Consider the following 23202-nt stretch of genomic DNA (forward strand, 5'->3'; position numbering starts at 1 on the left):
TAAATTATATAAATTTTTTGTTGATGTCTCTACATAATATTAGCTTACGTGCTAGCGTGGACAAATTGCTGTGTCCTAGGGTTTACTTGTTTTTAGACAAACATTAACACTGCTGACTGTTCACCTTTTTTTTTTTTTTTTTTTTTTTGCAAAGGAAAGTCTATGACAACTTCATTTACTCCAAGCTCTTAACTTTTTTTTCTCGTCTCTGTGTAAAAGTGAATTTGAACTGTATAGCTCCAGCTGCCCTGAAACAACATCAGATTTGACAGTTTAACTCACGTAAACTGACCACTACCAGTTCATGTTGGTGCAAATTTGCACCATAATATAGACTAACATGTAAATGCATCACGCAAGAGAAAGTTTATAACTGGCGTCCTGTTTAACTGTCTAATAACTAAAAGTTCATCCATGCTTTCTAACCAAACAATGACAAATAATCCTAATCCAAAGGATATATTACTAGCTTTGTTGCTGCAACATGGTTTTCAGCTAGCTCAATTTACTAACTCTTTGCAGTGCAGTTTAAGTTTATGGCAACTACATCCACTTCTAAGCCTCTAAACTGACTCAAATGTACATTTCACAGGTGTGCAAGTCGCACCTTTGATGGTATGCGGTACTTGAGTTCAAATTAATCCCCTCAATGAACTTTAGGGGGGTTTTGCGTATTGCTTGACTTCCTGTGTAATAGCAGCAGAATGTAAATAAAAATTACAGAAATATCACAAACAATGTAGGGAACAATTAGATAACACCAAGAGTTACACGGTAAACGTTTCTAGTTCACGGTGTCTGTCAGAGCATGTAAGAGCTAATATTACATTAAGGATAGTTAATGCATGTACACAAAGGATAAATCCATGAATCCATGTTGCATATATTTAGAACTTTGAGAGCTATATGTACTATCATGGATGAACAATAAAAACGTTGGTTATCCTCTGACAGTTCCTCTAGCGCCACCACCTGATCAAATTAATTCTCTCCCAGCTCTGCTGTAAAATGTTAGTATGCTAGCATGCAAATGTTAGAAACGTATTCAATAAAGCGGGCACTATGTTAGCATTCAGCCACCCACTAATGGTGCCACCTTTGATCAGTTATTGTAGCTGTAGACAACTGCACTGCATCTCAAATTGTGTACTTTACACTTTTGCTGTCAAATTGTTGTCAGCGACCATAGTAACAGTAGTGGTCAGTATCATAATAGGGATAGTGAAATTAAAACAGTCCAAATGTTGAGAATGCTCAATACTTTTAAGTAGTCGCCATGTTAGCTAGGTAGCAAAAAAGACAGAACCACAAACTCATGCAAAAGTTGTTAACTAGCTAAAAGCACCATATTTTTATTGGGCCTTTATGCTAAATGGCTTGTGGTATTGTTTTATGTTTAGCTGTGTTGAATTGTTTCTGTCACTGTTAAATGTATTATTAGAAGACTAAAAAGTTTTAAATTTTAGCAGTTAGCATTACAGTCACAACCAAAAACTGCAAACAAGAAACAAACACTAAGTACTGTGTTTGATTTATGACTACCATGCCGAAAACACAATCACATACATAGTGTTACATGAAAAACTCTTTGGGTCTTGTTAAAGGTTTATTTTTTGACGCCTGAAAAAATGTCTTTGGTTAACTGTGGTTTTGTTATAGAAGGGTTCGGGGTTAGGTCAAGGAAGTGGGTGGATTTTTATTTAGGTTTTGTTGTAACTGTAGATTTAATGTTTAATACTAGCAGCTAGCACACAGTGAGTGTAATGTTCAGTTTGTGACAACACATTTAAAAGATAATAGCTTTTCATTTCTAAACGATCTGCTTATTTAACAAGGCTGAAGCAAAATCAAACCTTAACCATTGATGGGTCACCTGATTTCATGTTTTGTTCTACATCATAAAATAGATACAACTATTCTGTAATCACCCAAACTCCTGGATTTTGAAACCACTACATGTGCCAGAGAAGGTGTGATGGTAATCCTCAACATTTTCACAGCAAATACAGGAACTCCGTAATTTTACAACAGTTTGTCAACAGTTTGTTAGTGTTTCATTAAAGTGTAAATCATCTTGCAAAAAAACATGGAAGTATTCCCACAGCTTAATTTCTGCAGTAACATCCAAGAAAAACCCTGTGGCTACATCTTAAAGGATCCAGGTGTTAACATCAAGGTTGGCCAATGCATACACGTTTTACTAACGCGGAGTCTTGAGCAATCAGCATTAGCTCAGCACTGCACTGCAGCTAGCCATAGTTTAAAGCTCTAGATTCCCAACCTTGGGATTAAGACGAGACCATAAAACATTACAAAAATTAAATATGGGGCATAATAAATCTAATAAGGGATGAGAGAAAGAATAAATACTGGATATTTTAACCTCATTAAGCATCCAAATGTCCTTTGAATCAAACTTGATAGAAAAGTAATAACTTTTTTTTTATCACTACTGCATCTTCACTCGATATATAAGGTTCAGGTGTACAATAGGAAGTTAAAGAACATCTCTATTATTTATCTAGAAAATATTATCTGAACATCATAAAATTATGCTGGTATGAAACAAATTGCTACCCACCACTGGAGACCTTTTTTTTTTTTTTTGTAAATTGCATTAACATCTGGGGAACCATCAGATTACTTCCTAATCATGTGACACACAGCCTACAGACATATAGAGTCAGCAGACATATATAAAAGCAGTCCAGGGTCAATCGATATCAACCCGATCGATGCTGTGGTCGTCCCCTGAGCTCCTCTTCATCGTCAGCTGCAGACGACAGCTTTCTGACATTTTTAAAATGGCCTAAACGTTTGTTTTCCCCGATGGCTGGTTGTCCTCTGGTATGAAGCTCAGAGCGCTGGGGAGTGTAGAAGCCAGCGGTTTGTCCCGAAACCTCCTCAGCTCTGCATCAACTTGAATTTAAACCGAGTGACTGAATGAGGCCTCGATGAGTCCGAGTTCCTGTTTCAAAGAGACAAGAAACAAGATCGGTGTTTTACATGTCAGTCGTTGAGCAGCCTTTGGGGAATTAAAACTTTGGCACCACAGCCAGAAAAAATGTATAACAATAAATAGGTAAATTTATGCTTTACATAACAAATTAGTGATTACTTTTTTCTGCTATAAATCTTGAAACAGTTTTTCTTTCCATATCAGGACATCTACCCTCAAACTTTCCCGGATTAGGACCAGTTTTACCCTACACTGTTAACGAGCCCTGTAGATTACCACACGATGGGCTTTCTTAATTGCCTTTAATGGCTTGATTTGTTTACCCGATGGTTTTAATTGCTTCTTAATGGCTTCATTTGTTTTAATATTTTTGCAGCACTTTGGTCGATGTGACATATCAATAAACTCTCTCGATTTGTGGTCCATCGTTTACAAAATCCACAAACTTACACAGTCAAAGAAGGGAGATTTATTAGCTGTCCCTATCATCACTGTAGCTTAATGTCCCCTGTAATTATTCATGTGGGTTTGGGAGAGCTCCAGACACCAAGATGTATTCAGTGCAGGTTTTGTTTTCAATATTCATGGAACTCAAAGCAAAGTCTCAGTGTTGAGTTTTCTTGTCATTCAGTTGTGGTTTCTCCTCCATTAATATTACAGAAAATTGGTACTTTCATTATTTATATGAAACAAACAGCAGTGGTAAGTTTAAGTTTCAGGGGAGAAAAACTGGAGCTACATTACACTACCAGGCTTTTTTTAATTTATTTTGAGATTTCATATAAATAAAACTGAAATCAACAGATTACAAAAGTATTTAAGAATAGAATTTAATTAATTTAATTAAGCAGTTAAGTACATCCACTTCCAGAGCCCTGTAAAATAAATATTTTTCCAGTAACTGTGGATCCAAAATGCTGCTTTCTGCCCTCAAACTTCTCCGGTGTTGCAGTTAATCTCAGCAGTAAACTCTTCAGCCTTTTCAAGGGTTCAGAATCTCTTTCTAAACGTACACGGAGTGATGTAGGAGCCGGCACAGCAGAACAAAGACTTTAAGGCGTGTGACCCTGGTGGAGGCTGCAAGCCGCTGTCGTGGTTTATCTTCCTCTGAAAGCCTTTCAGAGATGTGGTTGGGGGGAGATGCTCTGAAATTACCTCGCAGCTTTGTGGCGACTCAGACCCCGAAAGAGGATCAGAGAGGAGGTAAAAGGTGGGCTCAGGACAGTTTGTACTAAACAGCAGCGTCAGGTCAGGGTTTAGTCGTCCTCCTTTGGGAGGTTTAATTACTCACTGGTCATCTGCCTAAACACACAGCAGCTTTAAACCAATCGGGGGTTTACACTAGCAGGACAGATTATCTTACTGTGATTATTTTATCGTGCTGTAAAGGCGTACACAGGTGTTCGTGTTTGGGTTTAGAGCTAATCTCACACTGGGAGAAGGAGGAGGAAGGTCTCTGCATCATCTGATAACACTACCACTTCTTAATCAGCTCCACTTTACACAATGAAGTCCTGCTGAGTGTGCATCATGTTCTCTCCTGGCTGCAGCACACGAGTCTACATGAAGGACACAAACCAGTCCCCTCTCACCTGTGGTGGTGTTCTCATGTGCCGTCCGATCCTTTATATTCTCTTAACTGGAAAGGGCTGGGAGGGAATAGCCGTCTTTGTGTCTGCAGAGAAAAGAAAAAGCGGAGAAAATGAGGTGGGCAGGTATGAAACTGCAGCTACAGCAACTCTGCACATGCACCAAAATCAGCCTCTGTCCTGAAGCCACAGATATCAGAGAAGATCTGCAAATACTGCAAATGTTCAAAATACCTGCAGAGGAAAGAGAAAAAAATTACCTAGACTGTCAGCAGATTACACCAAACAGACTATTTATTTAACTCCTGTGAGAAGCACCTCGAGCCTGAACCTGACTGATTTACAACTTTCCACTGCGGTTTATCTGCATGTAATCAAACGGTCCCTCCTTCACAGCCGAGGCACAAATGAGCAGACGCTCAGCTCCTGCGAGTACAAAGCTTCAGACATGCAATGTTTTTATTTTCAACCGCAGAACATGCATTTTATTTAATGACCAGCTCAGCTGTTAATCAAACTGAGCGTGTCTCTCTCTGCGGTGTGATTTGGTTTCATTGCTACTCAGATCAAACATGAAGCTTGATTTGAAGTAAAAACTCTCACTTCTCTTTTACTCTATTTAGGCAGCATCATCCAAGGGCAGCATACAGCCATTTGAAACACATTTAAGCCATAATCTAATGAATTTGTTAGGATTTCTAAGTTTTTATTACTATGCAAATTAAACATTTCCATCTGAAATATTAAGTTGATGCTGTGGAGTCCATTGAATCTTGTTGTTAACGGATGACATATAAATCCTGCTTCCAGTCCAAACTCCTACTCCGTTCATTAAGGCTGTTGTCTTTATAACGCATTTTAATGCTTAATATTTTATTATATTTAACCTGAACACGTTTTAATCCCTCAGTCAGAACACGGTGTATTCCGGTTTGGACCCGGAAATGGTTAATGACGCCTCAGGCACAAAGTCCTAGGGACTGGCCCAGTCGTTGTAGGAGGCTGGTTGCAAAGAGACATACAGTGGGGCAAAAAAGTATTTAGTCAGCCACCGATTGTGCAAGTTCCCCCACCTAAAATGATGACAGAGGTCAGTAATTTGCACCAGAGGTACACTTCAACTGTGAGAGACAGAATGTGAAAAAAAAAAATCCATGAATCCACATGGTAGGATTTGTAAAGAATTTATTCGTAAATCAGGGTGGAAAATAAGTATTTGGTCAATAACAAAAATACAACTCAATACTTTGCAACATAACCTTTGTTGGCAATAACAGAGGTCAAACGTTTACTATAGGTCTTTACCAGGTTTGCACACACAGTAGCTGGTATTTTGGCCCATTCCTCCATGCAGATCTTCTCGAGAGCAGTGATGTTTTGGGGCTGTCGCCGAGCAACACGGACTTTCAACTCCCGCCACAGATTTTCTATGGGGTTGAGGTCTGGAGACTGGCTAGGCCACTCCAGGACTTTCAAATGCTTCTTACGGAGCCACTCCTTTGTTGCCCGGGCGGTGTGTTGTGGATCATTGTCATGTTGGAAGACCCAGCCTCGTTTCATCTTCAAAGTTCTCACTGATGGAAGGAGGTTTTGGCTCAAAATCTCACAATACATGGCCCCATTCATTCTGTCCTTAACACGGATCAGTCGTCCTGTCCCCTTGGCAGAAAAACAGCCCCATAGCATGATGTTTCCACCCCCATGCTTCACAGTAGGTATGGTGTTCTTGGGATGCAACTCAGTATTCTTCTTCCTCCAAACACGACGAGTTGAGTTTATACCAAAAAGTTCTACTTTGGTTTCATCTGACCACATGACATTCTCCCAATCCTCTGCTGTATCATCCATGTGCTCTCTGGCAAACTTCAGATGGGCCTGGACATGCACTGGCTTCAGCAGCGGAACACGTCTGGCACTGCGGGATTTGATTCCCTGCCGTTGTAGTGTGTTACTGATGGTGACCTTTGTTACTTTGGTCCCAGCTCTCTGCAGGTCATTCACCAGGTCCCCCCGTGTGGTTCTGGGATCTTTGCTCACCGTTCTCATGATCATTTTGACCCCACGGGATGAGATCTTGCGTGGAGCCCCAGATCGAGGGAGATTATCAGTGGTCTTGTATGTCTTCCATTTTCTGATGATTGCTCCCACAGTTGATTTTTTTCACACCAAGCTGCTTGCCTATTGTAGATTCACTCTTCCCAGTCTGGTGCAGGTCTACAATACTTTTCCTGGTGTCCTTCGAAAGCTCTTTGGTCTTGGCCATGGCGGAGTTTGGAGTCTGACTGTTTGAGGCTGTGGACAGGTGTCTTTTATACAGATGATGAGTTCAAACAGGTGCCATTCATACAGGTAACGAGTGGGGGACAGAAAAGCTTCTTACAGAAGACGTTACAGGTCTGTGAGAGCCAGAGATCTTCCTTGTTTGAGGTGACCAAATACTTATTTTCCACCCTGATTTACGAATAAATTCTTTACAAATCCTACCATGTGAATTCATGGATTTTTTTTTTCACATTCGGTCTCTCACAGTTGAAGTGTACCTCTGGTGCAAATTACTGACCTCTGTCATCATTTTAAGTGGGGGAACTTGCACAATCGGTGGCTGACTAAATACTTTTTTGCCCCACTGTATTGTGCTGCACCAAAAACCTCTCTGTGACTGCTTGGGTGGGCAGTAGATGGCTGTGGTCACTCGTAGTTTGCATGGAAAACGCAGACTAGTCTGCAAACACTGGCTCACTGCTCTCAGAGTGTAAGTAACACTTGGAAAATTAAGACACAAAGACGAAGCAGAAAATTTTCTCCTTCAAAGTAAAACTTTGGAATGCTTTGGCTGTAGTGGTGAGGCACAACTTTTATTTTGAAGGCCAATGTTCCCCATTTCCAGTTTTCACAGTTTACTACTTAACATTATTCGTTTGCATTAGAGCCCTCTTGCAGTAAAAGAGAAAATATATAAAATACATAAATAAATACAATCCATCAATAAACCAGCGTGGCATAATAATGTCTTGCACAGCTTTACTATCTTATGTGCATTTGGTCTAAAACACAGGAAATATTTCTGTCTTTGCAACTTGGTGAGTGTTTGCAGAAGTCAGCGTATTTCATGGAAACTGTGGACAACTGTGGTAATCTGCGAGTGACCAAACCAATCACAAGGTAGTTTCTGATTCAGCACCGTATCTTAGCAACCAATTTCACCTAGCAACTGCCAGCAACTATTTGCCAACCAGTCAGGGAATAATACATTAGCGACCAGCAGTGACCAGGGTTCACTGGTCTCTAGGCCTGTGTGACTGGACCTTTGTTAAAGTCACGTGAATAGTGGTCTAGTTAGTGGACAGCAAAACCTGAATATACACTGGTCTTGCAGTTGCACAGTAGCATCATATTGCAGGATAATGGTTTGTACACAGTGTGTACGTGCGAGCTGTTTCTGAGGTTGCACAGAGGTACTCTCATCTTAAACTAAAGAGCTAATTACACTGAGTTTCTTTATGATCTTTCTTCATTTTGTTCTGGTTCCAATATCAAAGAGCGCTTGTCTCATGTTGCTGTTAAATTGCAGTTTGGCAGCAACAACGTCACTATTTCTGGATTTCTATTTCAAATCTGGTTCTGGCAGGACTCTGAAGGTAAACCGTTAATGTGAATTTCTCTGCATTTAAGCAGCATCAGATTAGCAGTTTTTACTGATTTACCCTATTGTTGCAAACAGATTGCACATAATTGCCAAATTTATCCAATTCAATGTAGACTGATGGACTGACTGTTTGAGTTTCCATTTTAACACCAGTTGAAAATGGCTGCGAGAGGCTGCAGACTTCATCTCCGTCTTCTGTCATCTCTAACCACTGAAACATTAGCTTAAGTAATTTGATGGACAACAGAAATGGAAAATATTTCAATTAAAAAAAAAAAAAAAAAAAATCACAGTTCTGAAAGAAACAAAATGATTTGTTGCAGCATCTTGAAGTGTACACGAAACACTATGTGGATTTACACTTTGAAGCCCTGCTCAGGAAATGTAAATACATGTAACTCTGTCTGTGAAGCTGAAGTTAAGAACTCTGTGCTTAACATCCATCCATTTTCTTCCGCTTATCCGGGGCCGGGTCGCAGGGGCAGCAGCCCAAGCAGAGAAGCCCAGACCTCCCTCTCCCCAGCCATCTCCTCCAGCTTATCCGGGGGAACACAGGCCAGCCGAGAAATATAATCTCTCCAGCGTGTCCTGGGTCTGCCCCGGGGCCTCCTCCCGGTGGGACATGCCCGGAAAACCACCTCAACTGGCTCCTTTCGATGTAGAGGAGCAGCTGCTCTACTCTGAGCCCCTCCTGAATGGCCAAACTTCTCACCCTATCTCCAAGGGAGAGGCCAGCCACACTTCGGAGGAAGCTCATTTCTGCCGCTTGTATTCGCAATCTTGTTATTTCAGTCATTTCAGGGTAGGGGCGTAGATCGATCAGTAAATCGAGAGCTTCACTTTTACGCTCAGCTCTCTCTTCACCACAACAGACCGGTACAGCATCCGCATCGCTGCAGCCGCTGCACCAATCCGTCTGTCGATCTCCGGCTCCCTTCTCCCATCACTTGTGAACAAGACCCCGAGATACTTAAACTCCTCCACTTGGGGCAGGGTCTTGTCCCTGACCCAGAGTGGGCACTCCACCCTTTTTTAAAGTTATAGTTTTTAATTTTTAAGTACAGAATGTCACCGGGTTGGTTTGTTGGTAGGTTCCGCTCAGAGCCATTTAATGGACCGATAACTGAATAAGACTCAAAGGCTCTGAATGTGTAATTTTCATGAACTTCAACATTGTTCTCATCTATAAAATGCTTTACAAACCTGAACATTACAGCTAACAGGTGGATTTTTAGTGCAGCTGGCTGTAGCTCAGTTCGCAGAGCGGATCAGCCACTAACCAGAAGGTCTGTGGTTCGATCCCAGGCTGCTCCAGTCTGCATGCCAAATATCCTTGGGCAAGATACTAACCCCATGTTGCTCTCCGATGCATCCATCGGAGTGTGAATGTGTATGAATGTTAGATACTTAGCACTTAAGCTTAGAAGTGCTTGTGTGAATGGCTGTGATTGGGTGAATGAATTAGCTGTATAAAGCGCTTTGAGTGCTCGGACAGAGTAGAAAAGCACTATATAAGTACCAGTCCAAACAATGATGACTCCTTTACTGCTAAAGACAGAGAGAGTGAAAGTGTAAAGAATATCTTTGGTTTGTTAACATAAAACTCATTGTTACAGCCAGGAGCAACTCAAAGGTGATCCCCTTGGACTGAGTTTAGGTTTAGTCCCTCATTTTCCTCTGAGTTATCGGTTCTGTCACTAGTTAGCTAACATAAACTAATTTAAGTCTATTAGCCGCAAATCTCAAAGCTAAGCTGGAGAGACAAATCAATCAATAATCTTTTTATTTAGCAAAAACCTATTTTTTTTAATGCATGAACCAGTATTAGGATCTGTTTTCATAAGCCCTTCATCAACTCAGCTGGTCTTCTGTAGAGAACCCACCAACGCAGGAACCACAAAGAAAGGCAGGATTTAAAGTGAGATCTTTCTTACTATGAAGCGACAGCTCTCCTTTGCTCCATTACTTCCTCTAATGTCCATTTAAGGCTCGCTCCAGATAGGAGTCGGTCCCCATAGACTTTGATGTTAAAATGTTTCACGTTAGAGCAGAAATAAATGCATTTAGAGCCTGCTACAAAAAAACGGTTTGGGCCTCTGTGCACAATTATCCAATTTAACTACAGAAATTACACACAGGCTGATGCTCTGCAACACAAACTGTCTTATTTTTAGTGCTCCAAAGTCACTCTTTTTTAAACTGTGCAATTCAAATAACTTCACAATATCTGCTTTAAAACACTACATTAGCATTTATTTGTGCCAGGTTGGTAGGTAAAGTCACCCAGTGCGAGTTTGCAGCAGATAAAAACACATTACTGAGGAAAATTTTTTTTGAAATATCAACTGAAGATTCACCCTGCGTGGAACTAAAACCTCCACCTTCCCCAGCTTCACCCTTTAAACCGCATATTAGAAAACCACACATGGTTGTACGCCTAGACACTAAAACCAGTCTGTTACACCTGCACTCACCCGGGCAAACACCCAACTAAAACAAGTCTGAGCCAGCCAGCGAGCAGGATTAAAGAAACGTGACCTGGAGTATCAGGGCCACATGGAGAGCAAGGTGCCAAAGAAAACCTGCACAGCTTTGTAGGAAAAAGAAATGGGACTCCTCGGAGTCGTTCCCTGTGTGCCTTTTCGGGGAGTCTTTTCATTAGAAAGCGTACCAAAATGATTTCACTGCTGCCAGCTCTCTGTGCTGTCAGGCAGCTAAATGAGATTAAAAGGAATGTGCAGCGCCGCGGTACTAACCTGCCAGGTGGTGTTCGGTGTTTACGGCTGTTTTTGGTTTCTTTGTCCTCTCTCGGCCGGTCTGGACGCTGGATTAGACCTAACAGGGTTCAGTGTTAATGAAACGTGGCAAATCTAAGTCGACCGCCACCCCCTCAATCCCCCAAGACGGAAGAGCGTTTCGGGAGGAAACCGGCAGCGGTTTCTTTCTGCTGCTCGGGCCAATCGGGCCAATCAAATATTCATGTTAAACAAAACCACAAACCGCAGCTCCGGTTCAGGGAAAAATCACGTCCGTGTCCTCGGCTCCGAATGCAAATGAAGACATTCGGGTCATCGACTAAATGTAAGAAAATCAGATGTCAGACTTTGCTTCAGGTGCACATCTTTCTGCACTTCACCTGTCATTTGTGGGCACGAGCATTCAAGCCTGAACTGTGTTTACTTATTTATAAAATGCAGAAATATCACATTTATCCAATTAGTACTGCTGCTTCACTCTTTCCTAGAAGCCGTTGGCAGTTACAGAACAAATACCCCTGGTTGTGGATCACTGGGCTAAGATGCTGACCGTGTATTTGTGTGTCCCTGGAAACCATCTCTCCTCCTCCTCCTCACATTTCCTCTAATCTCTCTGCTGTCCGCTGCCTACAAAGAGACAAGAAATCCCCCGAGATAATAAAGGAAATCAAAATAGTTTCCAAGCACCATCCAAATATAAATTCCTGTGCCCCCAAAAATGCTCTTTTTCTTCTGATTGATGAAACTTTTCATTATTCATATTCAGTTACTTGGTAAACATAGCCCTCCTCTCCTGCAGAGGTATGTGGGCCGTCGCTATGAGTACCGTTGGTGCAGCTGTCCGCACGCTGTTGCTGTTTCTGATGGAATCGTAAAGAAAACGGGAATTTGTTTTGGAGCTGCTCTTTTGGGCTGCTAATCTTAACCCACCCCAAGTTTGGTGATCACGACGTGGTCAGGAAGGTCGAAGAGTAAATGCAGAAATAAAAAAAGATCAAAAGAATGTGGAAATATGTTGTCACTTGTTTTGAGTTCTGTGCAAAAGTCTTGAGCTGGTCAAGGTGGAAGCAAGAGAGCTGTTAACCATATCCTCCAAAAGCACTGTATTTACTTATTTATTTGTTTATTTGGTATTTTGAGGAACAAGAAACTTCCGTTTTTAGTCTGAACCTCCAATTATGATACTCAAATTAGCTGCTGTGCTGTCCCTTATTTTCCTGCTTAAGTTTTTAACAACTGGGTTTCGTGTAGGTCAGGATTTTACAACAACGCTTAACAAGATGAATTCAAAGGAGATCACAAAGGATTAGCCCCTAATACACCACACTTCTTAGTTTTCTTGTGTTTTTCTCCAACGAACAATAAACGAAGTCCTCAGTCTAGAAGCTCAGAGCTGTGGATCTCCTGCCTGTTAATCTGTGGACACAGAAGCTGTAACGATGGCGTTTTAATACGTGTTTTACGCTTTTGTGGTTTCTCTAATGTCTCACCACTGCAGATCCAGAAAATGAAGTTTGTGCTGTCTGACAGGTGAAACAATGCAGACCCAAAACTATCTGTGCAAAGGTTGAGCTGATGGAAAATCGACGTTTGAGCGTGAGAGAATCTGAGGTGCTGTGTGTCAGGAGGCGAGGTGCTGGCATATAACGGTGCTGAAATTAGATTTTTCTGGCAGTTGAGCGGCAGCGACTCTCTGCAGGTGGTTAATAAAAGAAAAAACGCTTTCTCTCCGTTAAAAATCAACTTAGCATTGATTTACAGTGGTGAGGGGCTGGATGATGGAGGGACGGATCAGACAGAGAGAAGGAGGATAAACACCACAGCAGAGCAGAAGACCGCTAAAGGCTGTGCACAAAGATATTACTTCATACAAGCATGGTCAGTCTGAATTCAGAGGCACATTAAAGCTATTTGGGGCAATTTTTCCATCATTTGACCATTAAAGTGACAAGAAACTGAAAAATATCAATCGCACGATCAATCCCTCAGTCACAAAGTGACAAAACCCACAAAAAGAAACCAAAACATTAAATCAATTTTCTTTGCAGCGTTGGATCTGTTTGTCCATCTCATATCCATCTGTTTGATGAACCACATGTGCAAAGATTTTTCTTTTTTTCTCTGACAGTTTTCAAAACCAGAAATAAGGAGCAGGCGTTACCAAAATCACGATCTCAGTTTTAAGCAACATTTTGCTATAAACCAAAGCATCAGACACAGTTAATCTTTAGGATGATTACGGCACTACGTTACATCTCGAAGACTGCCAAACTTACCAAAACTCAGAAAATCATCTTCACACACACACACACACACACACACACACACACACACACACACACACACACACACACACACACACACACACACACACACACACACACACACACCCCAAACGTGGATTGAACAGCAGTAAAATTAGTCCTGAACAAATATTGATAAAAGCGCAGAGAGCAGCTGCTGTTACTGAGTCTGTTTGTTTCAGCAGACAGATGTTTGGTGTTATTGGATTAAATACAATTAAAAAAACCAAGCAGAGCGTCGTCAGATTTCCTTCAAAGTTTCCATAAGAGTTGAGAAAAAAGTCTTTCCAGTCATTATCTCACCCTGTCTGTCTCTAAATGTCTCAGATTTAAAACCGTCGCTGCTCCCTGCAGTGCAGTTTATTAACAGACCCGAGGATAACTTTTAATTTAGTTAAACGTTCATAATGTAATAAAAAATCTGCATGTGAGCTGACAGTTAATGAAACACGATATTAATGAAGCTTTTAAGTGCTTAAGGAAAGGAACTATTCTTCAAAGGCGTCTGTGGACAGCCGACATCATCCTGCCACGATTTAAAACTCATCACAGCAGCTAACAGCTGGCGGTTACGCTTCAGATGTACTAAGTTCAACCATGCACCACAAGTTTCAATGAAATGTACGTAGCACTTTGTATTTCCTACAGAGAAATTGCAAAGAAAGTTAAGGTGACAGTAGTTTTCTTCACTATCAAAAGGCACTCAGAAACCGGGGCAAACTGACAGGATAAGGTCTGGCAGACCCAAAGCCACAGCTGAATCATGGGACACGTTTCTGGGAGTTAACAGCTTGCATGATAGGCAGCTAACAGGATAACAGCTTCAAGCACAGCTTAATAGTGGTCGTAGCAAGTCTCAGTTTCAACTGTGAAGAGGAGACTTCTTGCTGCAGGTTTTACAGGACGAGTTGCAGCAAGAAAGCCATCGCTAAGACGTCAGAATATTACAAAGAGGCTTGGCTGGGTCATGAAACGCTGCCATTGGACGACTGAAGACTGGAAGGCGGAATCAAAATTTGAAATGTTCAGTTTGTAACGCAGGATCTTTGTGCGCCGTTGAGTAGGTGAAAGGATGGTTTCACAGTGTGTGGCATTAACTGGCAAACATGGAGGAGGAAGTGTGATGGTCTGGGGCTGTTTTGCTGGATCCAGGGTGGGTGACTTGTACAGAGTGAGAGGCGCCATGAAGCAAAACGGCTCCCACAGCATTCTGCAGCACTATGCAATAGCCTCTGGTATGCACGTAGTTGGTCAAGGATTCATCCTACAGCAAGATAATGACCCAAGTCCAAGCTATGGCAGAATTACCTCAGGAAAAAAGAACAAGATAGTAAGCTTAAAAACACGAAGTGGCCACAGTCTCCAGGCTTTAACCCCATTGAGCTGGTTTGGGATGAACTGGACAGAAGAGTGAAAGCAAAGTAGCTGTTACACCACAAAGCGACAGAAGAAGAAAAAGAGGCTCCACCCTTCTTCTCTCACCATAGATGTCTCTATACGCTCACTTTCCTGCAGTCACGTGAGTGGCTGGTAGTTATATCATGGCTTCAGTCTGTGTCAGCCTCCAGAGTTTATCTTCTTGATCCATTTCAGGTGTTTTAGTGCAAATCAAAGTGACAACGGGTGATCTGGAGAGGCACGGCAACACAAACCCCCAAATAGGGAATGGTTCTGCAGGAGATGGACACGGACCGCCGCGCTCTCCTTATCGCTTCTTGCTAGAGAAGATTGGATTGGTTCCTGAGTTCCTGATCCCAGATTGGATCAGGAGCTCAGTGGGCTCCTGGGACAGTCTGAATCAGATAGACAGATAAGGATTTTTTTGGTTGTCTGTCCTATTGTGGCCTTTTTGTTTGTTTCTTAGGGGGTATATTTGGGTGGCACAGTTGCCTAACAGCAAAAAGGTTCTGGATTTGAATCCGCTGGCCCGCTGAGGCCTTTGTGGGAGGAGTTTGCATGCATACCAACCTAACCGAGTAACTTATTGGCAATTAAAGAGCTTCATGCGTTATAAAAAAATCCAAATGAAGCATGAAAATCTGTGTATGAGTATGACTCTGTGTCCCCTCCAGCCTCCACATGTGGACTTTTTCACTTTAAAAGATGAAAGTGTTCACTTTCTCTCCACAGACGCCTCACCTTACCCTTCTCCCTGTGACAGCTGTGACAGGCTATAAGTGGTTAAACAATGGATGTTTACTAATCAGATTTCATATTTATTCTACACTGAACAAAAATATAAACGCAAGACTTTTGTTTTTGCTCCCATTCCCCATGGGATGGACGTAGAGACCTAAAATTCATTCCAGATACACAATATAACCATCCCTCCCAAACAGTGGTCACAAATCAGTCCAAATGTGTGGTAGTGGGCACATCTGCCATATTGAGATAATCCATCCCACCTCACAGGTGTGCCACATCAGGATGCTGATCTGACATCATGAGTAGTGCACAGGTGTACCTCAGACTGCCCACAACAAAAGGCCACCCTGAAATGTGCAGTTTTTTGCGCTATTGGGGGTCTGGGGACCCAGAACCGGTCAGTATCTGGTGTGACCACCATTTGCCTCATGCAGTGCAACACATCGTCGCATGGAGTCTATCAGATTGTCAATTGTGGCCTGTGGAATGTTGGTCCACTCCACTTCAATGGCTGTGCGAGGTTGTTGGATATTCGTGGGAACTGGTACACGCTGTCGTATACGCTGGTCAAGCACATCCCGAACATGCTCAATGGGTGACATGTCCGGTGAGTATGCTGGCCATGCAAGAACTGGGACATTCTCAGCTGCCATCTGCCCTGAACAATGTGAACCATGATTCATCCGTGAAGCGCACACCTCTCCAACGTGCCAGACGCCATCGATGAGGACGACGGGCATGCAGTTGAGCGTCCCTGAGACGGTTTCTGACAGTTTGTGCAGAAATTGTTTGGTTGTGCAAACCAATTGTTCCAGCAGCTGTCTGGGTGGCTGGTCTCAGACGATCTTCGAGGTGAACCTGCTGGATGTGGAGGTCCTGGGCTGGTGTGGTTACACGAGGTCTGCGGTTGTGAGGCCGGTTGGATGTGCTGCCATATTCTCTGAAACGCCTGTGGAGACGGCTTATGGTTGAGAAATGAACATTCAATGCACGGGCGACAGATCTGGTTGACATTCCTGCTGTCAGCATGCCAGTTGCACGCTCCCTCATTGCTTGTGGCATCTGTGGCATTTTGCTGTGAGACAAAACTGCACATTCCAGGGTGGCCTTTTGTTGTGGGCAGTCTGAGGTACACCTGTGCACTACTCATGATGTCAGATCAGCATCCTGATGTGGCACACCTGTGAGGTGGGATGGATTATCTCAATATAGCAGATGTGCCCACTACCACACATTTGGACTGATTTGTGACCACTGTTTGGGAGGGATGGTTATATTGTGTATCTGGAATGAATTTTAGGTCTCTACGTCCATCCCATGGGGAATAGGAGCAAAAACAAAAGTGTTGCGTTTATATTTTTGTTCAGTGTATTTTAGTGACACAGTTTACGATTGAGGTGATTGCTAACACTGTTTAATTGTATGTTTAATTCCTGTCTCATATTTTATTGGGTATAATTTGGCTTCAGTCCTCTGTTTTGCATGCTTAAGGTTACCCTGCGTTAACCCCAAGCTGAGGTTGTTAAAAAGTACCTGAATAACTTTCTACTTTTAACAGAGAAAGTTAAAGAAGGCTGCAGAGAACAGCTTAAACTCGAGGCATCACGACCCTTTACAAAAAGAACGATTCCACTTAAAAAAAGAAAGCAGAAAATCACATTATACACCGGCAGGCTCCAGCTCCCTCTGATAAAAATTATACATCTGTAATGAAAATTATGGCTCTCGGTTTGAATCCAGCGGCTCAAAGAATGGCAGCTCAGTCTGAGTGAGGATAAGACAGTCACACATTATCACTCTGAAATGATTGTTCCCACATTCCTGCAGCCGGGACTTTGAAATGACTGAACGCTGACTTTCCCGCTGTACCTGTTTGCAAACCCGGTCCCGAGATTTAAATTCTGCCTCACCATCACTCCAAAACTGAAACACGTGCTGCCCATGGTCTGTGTTCCTGTTCTGTTGTTCAGCTGAATGTTGTAAAAATCGTATTTTTAACAGTCAAATCAGTCGTGAAGGTCAGCTTTTACAAAACTGCAGCTGGTTTTAACTTTAACGGCCCTTTAATGACTTCTCAGTTGAACTGCGGTGACCCGTTTATGTTCAGTTTGTCCAAATCCACTCAGTAATCACAATTCAGCTCCTACACATCACGCAGTGGTCACTGCACTGGCTATCAATGAAATTTGCCCTCCATGAATCAACTCCACAGCCTCTCAAATAATCTGCCAACCTGCACAAAGTTCAGCAATCGACCATTTGAAATCCTATTTAACACTCGTCCTGTTTTCATTCGCTGAGTCTGAGATGTCCTGTCCACCGTGAATGTTTCTTCCTGTTTTTTCAGATTGTTGTTTTTATTTGCAGTCTTTTTTTGTATTAAAACCTATTATTAGCTTTAACCTAATGTTTTATTTGATTTCATTCATTTATTTGCTTCCTTCAGTTTTGTTTAACTCCTTTTTTCTTTAAACAACCCCCCAACAAAATGTTTGGGACGCTGTTTTTGTGCCTGTGTTCTGTTACTTCCTGTCTTATTTTGAAAGTCCCTCATCTCATGTGCTTTTTGAGTTAACTCTTTGTCTCTAGAGTTCTGCATATCAGTGTAATAAGTAATATGGAGGGACAGACTGAGACTGCCATTATATGCTGATGATGTGGTTGCGTTTACTGTAAAATTATAGAAATAATAAATTTTGTGATTTCTGCTCTGTGTTCTTTGTAACACTTTATAGACCAAACTGTGGACCTGCTGATACACAGTCCGCATACATCGTCATTTACCTGCACACGGCTCCGTATCCGGGAACTATGCGGCACTCTCCTCCTTGGCAGTAGTTCGGCTGGAGGACACACAGGCTCTGGCAGGGCAGACCGTCCACTGACACGAAGCCCAACTGGCACTGACACTCCGCCTCCTTCGTCCAGGCGTTCACCACGCAGCGAGAAAACTCACCGCAGGCCTGGAACTTGCAGGGATCGGCCTGATCAGCTGCAAGGAGAGGAAGGCAGAAAAACGTGGACACACATTAGTATTCAGGAGGAGTTTCCCGCGCCTTCCTCTAACCACCCTCCTCTCTCCGGGAGGTGTTGAGGAGTGTTTGATTTTAATGAGATCCTCTCCTCCTGCTCTGCACTGAAATGTAAGGTTTAGCCGGCCTCCGAGACTAAACGTCAGATTCACTCCGGGGAAATTAGCATGTGTGCAGGGTGTCACGGATGAGAAGTACATCATGTTGTGAAGCCACAGCACGTGGTCAGTATCTGTAATCCAAACATACATCAGCAAGTATGTGTGTTTGAATCAGGGCTTCTGCTGGGGGTCTACAGCCTTCGTGTCCTGGAGAGTTCCTGTTTATTTATACTGTATATTTATTAGAGATGGCACGATACCACTTTTTTATGTCCGATACCGATATCATAAATTTGGATATCTGCCGATACCGATATGAATCCGATATAGTGTTTTTTAATCAACAAAACTGTTTTTTAAAATATCTTGCTGCATTTTGTATAAGTTCATACTCAAGTTTAAAACAACAACTACACTAAAGCTATTCTGTTATACCTGTATGCAAAAAAAAAATATTTCATAGTTCAGCAATACTGATCAATCTAATAAACTTAAACCTGCACCATCCTCCCTATTCTGGTATTTTAAAGAGTACTTAGCGTAAATATTAAGCAACCTAACTAATAGGGTTCCAACTCCCAGCAACAACAAAAATAAATAAATAAAAAATAGGGAACCACCCCTCACGCTCCACCTCATGATGCTTAATCAACGTAATCAACCTTAATTTGATGCAGTGTGAAAAAAAAATACACAGAAATCAATTCTTTTTCAAGAAATATTAAATAGATTCAACATCTTTCTTCAACAAAATTGCAGACTGCACAGATGGTACCTTCCCAAAGGAAAAAGTACTATAGCTTACTAGGGTATATTAGACTTAACAGTTACTATATACAATAATGGACTTCTATACATTTTACATCAGATTAAAACTTTGGGTGTAAGATTCAGATAAATATTAAATAATTAAAAGCTAGACATTTTAAATGAGAATAAGAAAGAAAAGTATGTCTTTGTGCCCCCTTTTCCCTGTTAATGCCCTATCGGCCCCCCTGGCTAAACTTTGCTAGATCCGCCCCTGCACAGTTACCAGCGTCAGCTACGTAGAAAAAGATCCTGGAGTAGAAAGTAATATTAAATACATTCTAACAACAGCTGATCAAGCTTAAACGTGCTGCTGTTGTTCAGCCGCTGGTTTCCTCTTTCTGGTGCAAAGTGGGCCAAAAGCAAACTAGAGACACGGACTCGCGACAGAAAAGCCGATCAGCTGATCGTTAAGCAGTTTCATGATTGAAGTAGCAGCAGGAGAGGCAGTCGCTTGTTAAGCTTAACGCAGGAATGCTTTACAAACATTCAGAGATGGACTTACACACTTGCTTTACTTCTCTCGGGATAACTTTGTCGGAGATGAAATGCCGGGTTGCTAGTGAAGCTCCACATGCTATCCAGACCACCGACAGGTCCCGCATGCCACAGCCGCTCTATCACGTGATGCATACTGCTCCGACTGCTAACGTTCTGAGGTGAGTTACGGCGTGTTGCAAGTTTTGTGAGGTGCTTTCGTGATATTTAATGGATCGGATTACATTTTTTTATTTTTCTCCGATATCCGATCCAGTAATTTAGGTCAGTATCGGACCGATACGTAATATCGGATCGGTCCATCTCTAATATTTATCAGTGTATGCCAGCTGGAACAGAAACAGCTGCTTTTACATCATGACTTGGAATAAATAGCCATATTTAATCTGTGTATGTAAAATGTCCCTCTTACTACTTTTCTTAGACTGTGTAACTGGCAGGTTTGAGGAATCTATCAAACATATCGCTGCACAGTTTTTGGGAGATTGCTTGTAACCCTCAAATCAACTACAAGAGAATTTAAGGTTTTATAAACCTGCATTTACCTTTGTTTTTACAGTGTATGTAGTGCTTTATAGCCTCTTTTAGTTCAAAATCTAGTCTTGCCAGCCACTTTATTAGGTATCCCTTGCTGGGGAACACTCCTCAGAGATGTTGGTCCATACCGATGTGATAAAAATCACACAGCTTCTGCAGCTTTGTTCACAACAAACATGAGTGTTTCAGCAAAAACCTGATTCCCAATCAGGATTTTGCTGAAACACACGCTCGCCTCGAGACAGAAAATGTTGCAGCAGCACTTCTCCTCTCAGCAGCTCACTTCTCATCTTCATCACCATTATTCGGGCCCTATAATGTTCTCTACGATCCCACCGTGTGCCGTTGGATTTGACATATAGACCTAATTACCAAGTCTGTTTGAATGTTTGTGATCTCTGCTCCCTGCCTCAGACTCATCTGTGGAGAATATTACATCACAAAGCTTTTAGAGTGTGAACTGCATGCAGAGGAGCGCTGCTGATACAACAAATGTGAATTATTCTAAGATGCCTGTTTATATCTCATACATAAAAAGAAATCCTGGCATCATAAAACACCACCGCACTGCAGCTAACAAAAGAAACGGCATGTTGGCTTTTTAATCTTTCATGTTAAGGAATAAAAACACCATTGCATGCAAAAAGGACTCTTAGATATTCAGTTGAACAACAGTAGAATCAGCACTGAGCCAGAGCTTGCTTTAATCACTGCTAACATCAGCCAAAACAAACTGTCTTCCTGTGTTATATTACTCTATTTTATAAACTGCTACGGACCCGTTGAGGCATGCACTCCACTCTACTCCTGAAGGTGTGCCGTGGGATCTACACCCAGATGTAAGCGACAGATCCTTTAAGTCCTCTAAGCTGCGAGGTGGGGGCTCCATGGATGGGACTTGTTTGTCCAGAATATCCCACAGATGCTCGATTGGACTGAGATCTGAGAAATCTGGAAGCCAAGTCAACACCTCAAATTGTTCCTGAACTATTTCTGGTTTGTGGCACCTCGCATTATCCTGATGAAAGACACAGCCATCAGGGAGTACTGTTTCCATGAAAGGGTGTACATGGTCTGCAACACCGCTAAGGTAGATGTTACATGTCAAAGTGACGTCCATGTGTTGGCAGGACCCAAGGTTTCCCAGCAGAACACGGTGGATGGGGTCAGTGTGGGAACCCTCGCTGTCTGTAGTGCCAGATGTTCTGTGTATTCTGACAGCTTTCTATCAGAACCAGCTTAAACGTTTTTTGCAATTTGAGCTAAAGTAGCCACACGGGCCGGGCTTCGTTCCCCACATGCATCAGTGAGCCTCAGCCGCCCATGACAACTGTTCGTTCCTTGGACCACTTTGATAGATACTGACCCCTGCATACCGGGAACACCCAACGAGAGCTGCAGGTGTAGAGACACTCTGAACAGCTCGGCCCTTGTCAAACTGTGATGGCAATCCTTACATTCGCTCATTTTACCTGCTTCTAACAAATCAACTTTGAGAACAAAATGTTGACTTGCTCCCACCTGCTAACAGGTGAAGAAATAATCACTGTTATTCACCTCACCTGTCACTGCTCACAATTTTAGGCCCGGCTGGTGTACATGAGCAGCAGACCGGAGTTCACATTCAGTTCGGTTTGGGGCAGAGAAAGCTCAGGACACCTGCAAACCCGGTAGCGTTTCACGCACCTGGTTCGATGTCCAGAGAGTGGGTGTCAATCTGGATGTGCAGCTTCTTGGCGGCAGCTGTGCAAAACTCCTCCAGGATGCAGTGGACCGCCTCGGTGATGTTGTACGGCACTGACTTGGTGAACTTCATCTTGCTGTTGACGACCACGCTGCCCTTCCTGAAGTTGAGGATCTCCAGTTTTTTGAAGCCCGTCAGGTTGGCCTGCAGGAACGGCAGCAGCTGCAGAAGAAGAAGAAGCAGAGAGTGACGCGTAGGCCATAGGGGAGTCTGACTGATTAACAAAACTGAAGGAAAAACAGAAGAAAATTGATGTAAATGTAGTTTGGGCCGATTAAACTGTCTCATCATGAATTCTGTCTAAACTGAGTGAATTCATAAATAACTTGATGCCTCTCTGCTCACATAACTCACATCTTTTATGCCCATGAAGTCAAAGCCTTGGCTGAATTGATGCACCCAGTCTGATTTTATCCAGAGTTTTGTGTGAATGTCTGGAATTTCTTTCTACAAATCAATACATTCATCTACGTTTCCTCCTCCTGCTCGAGAAATTCTTGCAATGCCTGAACTCACACTGAAGATTTATATTGTAATTCAGAAGCTGCAAAGAATACAGAACGCCTTTTAAATCACACAAACATCTCTCTGAGGAAGAAACCATCCCACTGTTTGAGTCAATCCGCTGTCAGCAGACACAGAAAGGAAAGATTAAAGTCATAATTTTAAACTTTAATGTGATATGGATGAATTGTGTCTTCAAACCAGAAAGTAATCAGAGGATTTATCTGGGTTTTTTCTAGTTAAATCCCAGTTTTTGTGCCCCAAATTGATTGGCTTATTCTTCTTAATAGGATTACAGCCCTGTTCTTTTCTCCCTTCAGTTTAAGTCAGTACTTCTTCTTCAATCCCATTTATCTTCAATTCACTTTAAAGTCGATCCTTTGGTGCAATTAATTATAGAAATTACATGTAAATTTTTACATGTAACATGGTTTATTCAATAACTTTGCATTAGTATGAACATCTGTACTGGAAGCTGTTTCCTCTCGTGCATTTATTTGTAAAAGATCCGCACAAAAAGCATCCACCTCATAAAAAGAGAAGAATGGCTTTCACCACATTTAGCCCGACGAGCTGCTTTC

At 42.2% G+C, this 23202-nt stretch overlaps 1 protein-coding gene across 1 annotated transcript in view; it reads right to left on the minus strand.

Annotated features, from left to right (window-relative positions):
• Positions 1–32: 32 nt before the first annotated feature.
• The window catches only part of LOC146558465 (uncharacterized), a 63476-nt gene continuing 40306 nt past the window's right edge, over positions 33–23202 (minus strand). The window contains exons 14-17 of the mRNA XM_085247563.1: positions 22060–22279; positions 18183–18390; positions 4552–4634; positions 33–2968 (exon numbers count right to left, since the gene is read on the minus strand). Coding sequence (XP_085103689.1) covers positions 4595–4634; positions 18183–18390; positions 22060–22279 — 468 coding nt within the window. The 3' untranslated portion in view covers positions 33–2968; positions 4552–4594. The remainder of the gene's footprint in view (positions 2969–4551; positions 4635–18182; positions 18391–22059; positions 22280–23202) is intronic.

The sequence above is a fragment of the Mchenga conophoros genome, linkage group LG15 (assembly GCF_057382185.1).
Source record: "Mchenga conophoros isolate Kocher_MC1m ecotype Shallow Benthic linkage group LG15, M_conophoros_male_GT1.1, whole genome shotgun sequence".
Lineage (NCBI taxonomy): Eukaryota > Metazoa > Chordata > Actinopteri > Cichliformes > Cichlidae > Mchenga > Mchenga conophoros.